The 11105-nt window shown below is 41.9% G+C and overlaps 1 protein-coding gene across 1 annotated transcript in view; it reads left to right on the top strand.

Annotated features, from left to right (window-relative positions):
* The window catches only part of TBCD (tubulin folding cofactor D), a 120212-nt gene that overhangs the window by 62107 nt on the left and 47000 nt on the right, over positions 1–11105 (top strand). The window contains exons 16-20 of the mRNA XM_005424536.2: positions 1238–1267; positions 4581–4666; positions 9050–9130; positions 9855–9928; positions 10772–10889. Of these exons, the coding sequence (XP_005424593.2) occupies positions 1238–1267; positions 4581–4666; positions 9050–9130; positions 9855–9928; positions 10772–10889 (389 nt within the window). The remainder of the gene's footprint in view (positions 1–1237; positions 1268–4580; positions 4667–9049; positions 9131–9854; positions 9929–10771; positions 10890–11105) is intronic.

Here is an 11105-nt window from a genome sequence, read left to right as displayed (position 1 = left end):
AGCCAGAGGGATGTCCTGGGTTCCCACAGGAGCAGCCCCAGGGCACCACTGCAGCCCCAGCTCCTGCCCCATCCCGGCTGGATGTGCTGCCCAGGGGCACTGCTGGCAGCAGGTGGGATGCCAGGCTGTGCTCCATGCCCTGAGCTGCCAGCAGCAGCTGGAGCTGCCTGGGCAGGCGTGCAGGGGCTGCAGGCAGGAGCCTGAACAGGCAGCAGCACCTCGGGAGGCTGCGGCTCCATCCCGGCTGGCGTCAGCCCTTGCTCCACCTGCAGAGTGGGATCCTCCTCTGGAGCCAGCTGAACCTGTTGTTGTCACAGGTGGATTACCACAGGGCTGCTGGAGTTGTGGAGGAAATACAGAAGCTCTGGCTGTCCAAATTCTTGTGGTGTTTCAGTAAACATTGGAGCTTCTCCCCTGTCCATTAAATATCAGTTAACGAGTGTTGTCCGTCACTGGAAAGCTGTGTGTGCAGAGAGAGTTCCATGGAGAGGTGTCCAGATAACAATGGTCTCCCCTCTCTTAAAGAGTTAAAATTTACAGAAGCTTTTATTAGTGCTTAGGACTTTATGGCCTTTAAAGGGATAAAAGTAATGGGCTTTTTTGTGAGAGAGAAAATTCAAGGAGGGAATTAAGCAGGTTTTCTTCTGTATGCCATACAAGTAAACAGATAAACTTCCTGGTTGTTTTCATTGCATTTTTGCAAGATTTTGAGTTTATTTAGTGCAAACTACAAGAAATATACATGAATTTAGTCTTCAAATATTACAAGCCCAGCGTTTCAGCATGCTTTCAGACACATACCCTGTAGATGAATATTACAGTCTCAATGGTTTTCCCCAAAGTTTTCATTGACAAAGAATTAGACTTTGCCCACTCTTAGCAAATGATGTTGAAGTCAGACAAGAGTGAGTTGCCTCAGTTGCTGTTGTCTACAGGTACTGACTTTCCATCCCAGGGCCAAGCCTGGTGTCACTCCCAAGCACTTGTGTGGGTGTGACAAGTTTAATAAACCTGAATTCTCAAACTGCTGCCAGGCAACATAGGGCTCCAGGAACAGAGAATGTGGAGATGCAGAAACAGAAAAGCCCTGCAGGCTTGTTCTACTGACAAAGTTTACTTTATTTAAAACAGAAAAGCCATGGGTCATTTATATTGTTGTGTGTTTTGAATTCATCATCTGGTGTTTATCAAAAAGCAAACCTGACTCGTTTTGGTGTGTTTGTTCTCTGTTCCTCAGGCTGCCTTCCAGGAGAATGTTGGGAGACAGGTATGGTGACTTCCCTGCATCTTCATTCATTTGTGCCTTGGAGGTTATTGTAAGCATGGAGTACCTAAAATCAAAATTAGACACCGTGGCTTTGGAAAAATTGAGGGAAAGAATGTCACAAAATAATTGTTTTCATTATGAGCAGCTAGTTCTTGTGGAATGTTTTTCTGAGGTGTGAGTTTTATTTTATTATTCCAGTTTGGGAAGAAAATGAGCTTACTGGTAATTTTCAATCCTTCAGAAAAGCAAAACCAGCTGGTCATTGTACACCCTGGAAACTACAGTGCTTTTAAAGCAGGAAAAGTGCAGGGCTTTGTATTGTTTGTTTGGTTTTTGGGGTTTTTTTCGTTGTGGTTTTTTTTTTTTTTTCTTTGGTTTTTTTTTAATTTGGTTTGGTTTCATTGATTTTCTAGTTTTCAGTAGAATCAGACCAACTAAAGTGGGCTGTGCAATCATTGCTGTTGGTGGTTCCACAGTAAACAAGGCTCAAGAGTCTTCAGCTCAGTTTTTGGGCTTGTCTCTTGTACCACCTAGATATTTTGAGAAATCTGGTACTTTTGGAGGTACCCAAGTCCTTTGGTAAAAAGTGTTGTGGTAGGTTCCTATGTAACTTAACAACATTGAAGTGGTTAAAATCCTTGAGGCAGCTTTGATTTTCAGACTTGGAGGAGAAGGAAATAGGGTAAAGCCTTGGATTTACTGGTTTCTCACCAGGAATAAAGCTGAATATACAACTAAGAGAGAGAGAAAGTGTGGGGAGGGATGGTTCAGTCATTGTATTCCTGTGAGCAGGGCATGTGAGCATGGTTGAAGCACTTTTGTTATCAATAAGCTGCTGTTTCAGGGATCTTTGTTAAAATGCTGTCACCTACCAGCACTCCTGAAAATCTGAGCTAGAATTTTATTCCTTCAGAACTCTAGCTGTTAAACCATCTGTTCATATTCAGTGTGCATTTCTAGACAGAAGTGAGTTAACAGCAGAGAAGGGGTGCAAGAAGACTGGGAAGAAGAGAGGAGAGATTTTTGGTGACCTGACCCAGCTGGGTCTGTGATAAACAGAGGCCAGGGTGGCTCTTCCTGGGTCTGCAGTTCCTGCCCTGCAGAGGTTGGGCATCACAGCAGCCCAGCCTGATTGCACTGTGTGAGGTGCTGAACAAAGTAAATAACACCTTAGCCTGCCTTAGCTCCAGGGGAGAGAGGGCTCCTGGCTCTGCTGCAGGTTTAGAAGCGCTTCCATCTAGCAAAAATTCAATTCTTTTAAAATTTATTTCTGAGTCAGAGGGGTATAGTCCAGCTAGAAATGTTCCTTACAGACTGTGCTTTGACCCACAACACAAAAGTGTCATCACATGATGATGGTTTCAGCCTCTGTGTTGGCACATCAGCAGTGAAACATTGAGTTCTCGTGGCATGGAGGAACTGTCAGGCTCCTGCTGGTTCCTGCAGAAGGTCAGAAGTTTTACTTGCTGAACCATTCCTCGGTGCCTAAGACAATGATTACTTAATGAGTAGATCCACCCTCTGGAGTTCAGAGTGTGTTGAAAGAAACACCCTCTCTCTGAATTGGAAGGAGCTGAAACATATTCTCCACCTGAGGTAATAAAGCTGGTACTAAACAGGTGGAGAAAAAGGTTGCCCTCACTTGTTCCCTGGTTCCTGCCTCCTTCAGCTTTGTAATTCCACCCATCCCAAATCCAGAGCTTGCTGATGGCCACAGCAGAAGCCATTGTAAAAATGCCACTTACCCTGTGTGTCAATGGAAGCTCTGAAAAATCTGAAGAACTTTTTTGAGCATAAATCATGAGAAATACAGATACTTCTAATAACACCAGCTTCTACACTGGAGAAGTTTGCAGTGTTCTGGGAGAACAGAAGCTGGTGGGTGTTCCTGTAAAGCCTGCCTGGCTGTGACCTGTGTGTTCCTGAAGTCGGGAATGATGCTGCCTCACTGACAGGCTTGGTGGCACCGTGCCCTTTGTGAGCTGGCATCCAACTGGCACACTCACAGCTGGGAACAAACAGCAGGGTCCAGCTGGCAGCTGGAACTCAAACTGTTGGCTGAGATTTCCTTTATGTAGTGTGCATCTTTATATCTTCCATTGTGTGTCTTGCTCTTTGGCCTTAAATCACACTGAGGTGTTTCTCATGTACCTTTTTGCCCCTAATCAAGGTTTCATGAGGCTTTTGGACAGAGCATTCATTTTCCCTTTGAGTTACCAAGACTTGCAGGCTTGGATAAGCCATAAATACTCAGTCTGTCCTTGGTCCACTCAGATTTCAGGCCTTGTTTTTTGGGAGCACTGGAATTCTGCTTCCCAGAGCAGGACCTTGGCAGCCGCTGGCTGCTTCCAGGATTAACTGCTTTAGAGATTCTCCCTGATGGAGAGATACTTCCCACTAGTTTTGCATGGCTGGATCCTCATGTGGAAGGGATGAGTGAGCTGTAAACAAACCTGCATCACATCCCAAACCTGTACTTCCAGGGAGCCTCATTGTTTTAATACCCTCCTAGTGTCCCTTTTGGAAGAGAGTGGAGCCAGTGTCAGCTGGCTCCTTTCCATTTGTTTTTCATCGTGGCTCATGGGTGCTCTGCTGCCTCTGCTGATGCTCTGTTAATCCAGCCAGAGCCAATCAAATTCTGAATATCTGAATTGAATTGCTTGCATACAGAAATGCAGATTTCTAAGTGGAAATCTCAGAAAGATAATTTATCTTCTAGAAACAGACTGGTTTGAGAAGTGATGGCAGAAGTGGGATCCTTCAGTAGGAGTCACTGTTTCAGGCTTTGCTGGGAACCAATGTTCATTTTCAAAACAAGCCAACCCCATTTTTAGTTCATTAATGAGTCACAAAATAGAAGTATAAGTAGAAACTCCCATGTACTCTACACATGATGCACCTCTTGGTGCTTAAATCTCTAATTTTATATTTCATTAAACTCACTGTGACTTCACATAAACTGGAAACATGTTTATGTTTATCTAAATCCTTCTAGAGGAATCATCTTTTGGGTACATACATAGTCATGCCTTAGCCAAATATGTATTTTGGTATGACTGGGAGGTGTGAAGGAGCTGTTGCATAGGTTACTGCCTGCTGCCATTTGCCTGGGCTGTTTATCACTGACTCACAAGCAGAGTGAGCTATTTTGTTGTTTATACATTCAATATCCTTTATGTCTCTAGTACAAGTGATTTTACTATAAATTAAATTGCATTTTTTCAGTGCTTGGGAGAGTAACAGGAGATTTGTTTTCAATCATGTTGCCTATTTGGAATGTATTATACATTTTAAAACAATATTTTGTTTGTAGGGCACTTTCCCCCATGGCATTGACATCCTGACTGCAGCTGATTATTTTGCTGTTGGTAACAGAGTTAACTGTTACTTGACTATAAGGTAAGTTTCCAATTATTAATTTTCCTGAATATGAGGGTCCTCTTCTACCTAATGAAATTCTTATCTGATTACCTCACCTTTTTTGATACTGATGGTTTTAAGTAAATCAAAATTGTGGTTTTATTTTTTTGATGGCTGATTATCAGGTGTGAGGCAGAGTGAAAATGTGGCCATGATTTCCTTGGCCATGAGGAGGAAACAGCCAAGAGGTGTCACAAAACTGTCTAAGCTGCTCAAGGCTGGACAAGATGAAGTTTGGAGAGTTGTAGTCAGAGGAGAGGCTGTTGTGATGGCAGATTCTGGTATTTGCAGGGGTCCCCAGGACGAGGTGAGAGATGAGTGAATCTGACTTCGTGTTCTTAGAAGGCTGATTTATTATTTTATGTACTTATATTAAAGAATGCTATACCAAAACTTTACTAAAGCAAGAGAAAGGATACAGACAGAAGGCTTAACAAGAATAATGAAAAACTCGTGACTGACTCCTCAGAGTCCAACACAGCTGATGGTGATTGGTCATTAAGTAAAAACAATTCACATGAACCCAATCAAACATTCACCTGTTGGTAAAAAAAATCTCCAGCCACATTCCAAAGCAGCAAAACAGGGAGAAGCAAATGAGATAATATTGTTTTTTCTCTGAGGCTTCTCATCTTCCCAGGAGAAGAAATCCTGGCAAAGGGATTTTTCCAGAAAATATGACAGTGACAGTAGACAGACTCTGATATGGGGGAAAAAAATCAGGTTACAAAAAACCATTTCTTATAATTTTAAAAGGACAATTTGCCCAAGTTGTTGAATTTGTGATCTGTGCATAGACCTTTAGCTCCAGTGCTTGTGTTAGCTCAGTGGAAAGCTGGCCACAGTGTGCAGTAATGTTTGAAAAACCCAGCTGATCTCTGCAAAGAGCAGATGGAAGTACCCAAACTGGGCTGGTATGGTTATAAACCTGGAATACAGAGTCAGCTCTGGAAACACAGAGGTGCTGACATCAGGGGAGCTGGGAGCCAAACTGGATGGCCAGAAGGAGCAGAATATTGCATTTCCTCACGAGGAAATGACGAAGAGCCAGGGCTGGTTCTGGCTTGAGTTGTCTCAGACAGAGTCTGTGTCCAGAGCCAGGGTGGGGAGAGCAGCACCCACAGAAGTGAGTCAGCCCTGGTGGAGACAGGGCAGGACATTGCCCTGTGGGGCTGCTCAGGAGCCCAGCAGGGCACAGAGGCTGGAGCTGGTGATGTCCTTGGGGAGCAGAAACAGCACTCAGGTACATGGTGGGTCATGCTGCACTGCCAGCTTTGTGACTTCCACTTGTTGTAGTTGAGAGGGAGACAATCCAGAGCAATATATTCCATTTTCAGTAGGTTTCAAGCTGGTTTTATTCCAACATGCTTGCATAATTATACTTTCTTACAAAACTCATAAGTTTTCTCATTGGTCAGGAAAGACAAAGTGCTCATTGGAATAGGCAGTTCAGGTTTCTCTTATTTATCCTTCTTTCTTTCTTGGTTTCTATGTCAATGACCTTGGTAGAAAATTCTTTCAGGGCTAAACATGGATCCTCTGATTGAACATGGATCCTCTGATCAAACATGGATCCTCCTATCAAAGATGGATCCTCTGATCAAACATGGATCCTCTGATCAAACATGGATCCTCTGATCAAACACAGATCCTCTCATCAAACATGGATCCTCTGATCAAACTTCTCTCTGGCTCACAGAGGTTGCTGTAAAACCTCTTCCACATCCACTGAGAGTTTTTTAAGATAATTCGTACTGGAATCCTCTGTCTTCACCTTGACTGGTTTTTTATTGATCTGTCCACCTCTGCATTATCCCTTTTGTGCAGAATTATTTCAGTCTGTTCAAACCTTCACCTTTTACCCACTGTCAGCCCTTCTGGGGTCCCCACCCTCCTCCCACAGCCTTCCCCAGAGCTGCCTCCCACGGGAGATGGGGAAATGCAGGAGCCTGGGATTTCCCTGCTGCTCGAGATCCCTGAGCATGGCATCCATGGGATTGCTGAAACTCTGGGTTTTGTACTAACACAAAATTGAAAACATCCAAAAGTGACCAAGCAGCTCTTATTTTCTCCATACTGTAATTCTGGCTTGGAGGCTGATTATGTTCTTCTGAATTGGTAATTTGATTTTTTTTTTTTTACTTCTTTCACTGTGATTTTCAGAGTTTTTGTATGAGTACCACTTACTTAAGTGAATATATTATTGATTGTGAATATAAAATATTCACAATCAATAATATATTATATTCACTTAAGTGAATATATTATTGTTGATTTCTTTCTTTAAACTGTTCAGCAAGAGGAATAAATTTATACATCTTTTTATAAATAGCCTTATGCACTTAGAAACTGGATTCTCTGAAGCCATCTTCAGTGCCATTATTCAAACTATTTTTTTGTAAAATATTTGCCATTTCATTTACTCTGTTACTTCCAAAAAATTACACTGCTTTTCAAGCGGGCTGTCATTATTCAATACTTAAGTTACTTGGCTATTTCCTTGTTTTTTCTGAGTAACATTAAAGGAAAAGGCACCCAGGTATATGTTTGGCTACTCAGAAAACACGTACCATGATAATGTTGAGCAATAAAAGCTCATAAAAAAAATCAAGTGTCAATTTCTACAGCTGGGAATGCTTCATCAATCATGATGATGTTCCAGTAAAGGGGTAGCATCATGTATATTTACAAATATTTGTGTGTGTGTGTGTGTGTATGTGTATAAATAGTTGTTTAGAACCTTTCAAATCTAAATATTTTAATGCAGGTTTTTCACACTGGGTGCCCTTTTTGCTGATTTGGAGCATTCAGCTCAAATATCAGAATACATTTCTGAGGATGGAAGGTCAAGGAAACCTATTTTATATGAACTGGCAGTAAAGAGATGATGGGATTCCAGGAGTTCTGAGCTTGGTGCAAGCAGAGTTAAGGAAAAAGCTGCTTAACCTGAGTGGGGTACAGAAATCTAAGCAGCACCATCATCAGGAAATCAGACTTGTATGCAAGGCTTCTTGCATTAAATTCTCAGTAGGGCACAGAAGATGAGGAATGTAGTTAAAGATAGTTATAAACTAAAATTTAAAATGGGATTTAACTACACCTGTGACCCAAGAAATTGATTTTTAACTGGGCAAGGAAGTTCAATGAAAATCTTTGGCAAGAGTGGTGGGTGCTAAAACTGGGATTCAGAAAAACAACTGCAAAGAAGAGAGGAGAGCTCAAACATGGCAGGGAAAATGTGTCTTTTATTGTGGGTTCCTGCAGAGCAGGGAAAGGACCTAGAGATATTTATTTATATATTTATTTATATTATATTTTATATGTTTATATGTTTATATTTAATATATATTTATATATCTCTGCTGGCATCAACACCAGTTTGAACCAAGTGTCAAATCCTTCTCTAGGGCTCAGTAGAGGGTGCTTCTGTGTGCAGTGTTGGTTCAGGTAACTGAGGCCTGGCTGTGGATTTAAGGATTCCCTCTCTGATGAATTCCATAGATATCAGAATGGGAACATGTGGCAGTATTTGGTTTTTCTCTTTGCTTCTGATTGCACACAGCTATATCAATGGAACACCATTGTAGCTGCAAATTAATCAATCAAAAGATCTGAAAAGGTGAAATTAAGATAATCCATGAGTCCCTTTGTGCCCTTCTGACACAAAGTCCTGCTGATGGTTGGGCCTCCCAAGGTGATTTAACACTCATCAGATGTACTGAAAAAACATTTCACTTCACTTGTGTTGACCTTGGCTTTCCATAGTTGATGCTTCTGGAGATTGGAAGTGTGGCTGTGAGTTGGGCAATGCAGGCTCCCTGATTGGTGCTGCTGTTCCCTTCCACCTCACACCTGAGCTCTGCAGCTTCCACAGCTTTTGTCACCATTCACTGCCTGCATATGTTTGATTTTTAGAAAGGACAAGTGGAAAACCCCTTCCCCATTTTGGACCATTGTATTTATGAAGATGTAACACATTTCTGTAACCTATTTTCCCTCTGTCTTGTAGTTGATATCAGTGATGTGTTTCTCTAATCTGAAATAATTATTCCATTTAATAGACACATCTGGATTTTCTAGGATGTAACAATGGGATTGAATGTCAAGCTTGTTGTATGTAGAGCAGGTTTTAGAAACAATCTGAAAGTTTTACAGAAGTGGTTTTAAGTTTCTTCAATAATTCAGAATATTTCCCATCCAGTCATTCAGCTGCATCCCATTTAGGAGAAGGCACATTTAAGTAATTTAGAGGATTTAAACCTTTGGAACAGGCTGTGCTAAAATGCACACAGATTTTGGTTCTGTACTCTCTGTCTCTGACTATATATCTAATCTATATCTGTTTTTTTCTTTCTTTTTCAGTGTGTATATTGCTGGCTTTCCTGAGTACACACAGCCAATGATTGATCATTTAGTTAACATGAAGATTAACCACTGGGATAGGTAAGTTCATGAAATCTAATTATTAATATCCAGGAATTGAGTGTTCTGCATAGATCTTTCTGGTTTTGTGGATTATTTCTGTAAATTTCACTCACACCTGGCTTTGCAGCAGCATTTGACTGAAGGGAACTGGGCAAGCAGTAGGTGATATCATCTGTACCTCCCAAGCACAATGTCACTTAAACAGGTTTATGAATTTTGTCTTTTGGCCATGACCTCAATCTGTTAATAGATTATTAAAACCCATTTATATGGTATATAGTGTATGTGAGGGGTAAACACTGTCACCATACAATTATCCTAATTAAAGCAGATTTCATGCATAGAGATGGTGCTTACTCACATTCAGTGTCCATGGAGATTGAAATGTGTACATATCACACAAGTGAGATTCTATCAGTGCTGATCATGGTTTGCATCATGAGAAATAATCACAGTTTACTGCACTGTCCCTGCCAGTGCCCAGAACAAGCCCTCAGGTCCCACCAGCCCCACTGGTGTTTTTCCTTGGCTCTTTGGGCTCTTTTCACTCACTGAAAGCTGGCTGCAGGCTGGCTGCTCTTTGGCTTTGTTGGCTTTTTTACAGGGGGAAGCATAGGATGGACAGAGAGTTCTGTAATTTTGAATATTTGTTTTGATTGGGGGCAGAAGTCCCTTGCTCACATTATTTTTTTAGCACATTGCTTCTGCTGACTTGCTAACCCTCAGCAATGCTTTCTTACAGTGTTATTCGAGAACTTTCCACCAAAGCTCTGCATAACATCACTCCCCAGGCCCCTGAGTACATGGCAAACGTGGGTAGGTACCAGCTGAGCTCTGCCCAGCCAGGCTGAGCTTAGGCAAGACAAACCTACAAAGAACTAATAAATCTACTTAATAAAAATTAAGATCTCCCCTGCCACTTAATACAGTGTAGTGACCCTGATGGCTTAATCTCTTTTTAGGTTTTATGCAAAAAATTTTAAATTACTGTCAGGTTGGTTTTTATCTGGGGCCTTTGATAGCTGGCTGCACTGGGCTCTGCTGGTTCTGAGCTGAATAAATGGGTGCAGTTGTGTCAGCAGCTACCCCTCCAATTCCCAGCTTTGATGTTGGAAAGGGTGGGGGATCTGTTTTGTCTTGTCCAGCCTGACACCTGCAGAAGAATTCCTTTCTGACTGGGTGTGTGTGTAACCAGATGTTTCTTAGCATGAGCCCAGGGTCCTTTGCTGAGCCCATTGCAGCTCCTGAGGTCTGGAAATCCCTGGCAGATTTTCCCTGTGGCTGAAGGCAGTGCCCAGCCCCTGAGCAGCTGCAGTGCAGCCCTTGCCTGGGCTCCTGTCGTGGTCCAGGAAGGTTCCACTGAAGATGGAAATCAAATCCCACCCGCTTCCCTGGCTGCTCAGCCAGCCCAGTGCCCAACAGCAATGTTATTTTATTTGCTTCAGCCAGGGAGGTGGTTGGCAGTGTAAAATAGCTCAGTGTGATATGTCAGAATTTAATTCATTAAAACTTGTTTTTCACAAAGCTGACAGGATACTTGACTTTACAGAAATGCTTTTCCAGTGTTCTTTCTAGGCAGGCAGAATTACATTGAGAGCTGTGATCCGTCACTACGCTTTGTTTAAAAAAATAATAAATTAATTGTTTAATCTCTTTCAGTTTTGCCAAGACTTCTGCCTTTATCAGTGGGCTCAGATCTGCACACACGCCATGGGGCAATCCTTGCCTGTGCTGAGATCACCCATGCTCTGTGTAAACTGGCACAAGACAATAATAGGTATTAATGCAGCATTATCTAGACAATAAATTTTCCTTTCATGTCTGCTCTATTAAAAGCTTCCTGAGTATAATTATGGAAATCTTCATCTCACTGAACTGGGTTTCCATTGAATTGTTGTTTGTTTTTATGAGTGATGCTGAGCTTTCACGTTTTATTCAGTGATTTAAGACTTCAGTCTTAAATTCAGAATTAGGAAAGAGAGATCCTTTGCTG

The sequence above is a fragment of the Geospiza fortis genome, unplaced genomic scaffold (genome assembly GCF_000277835.1).
Source record: "Geospiza fortis unplaced genomic scaffold, GeoFor_1.0 scaffold244, whole genome shotgun sequence".
NCBI lineage: Eukaryota > Metazoa > Chordata > Aves > Passeriformes > Thraupidae > Geospiza > Geospiza fortis.
Note: the sequence above shows the minus strand (reverse complement) of the source record. Positions and strands in the feature narration are given on the sequence as shown.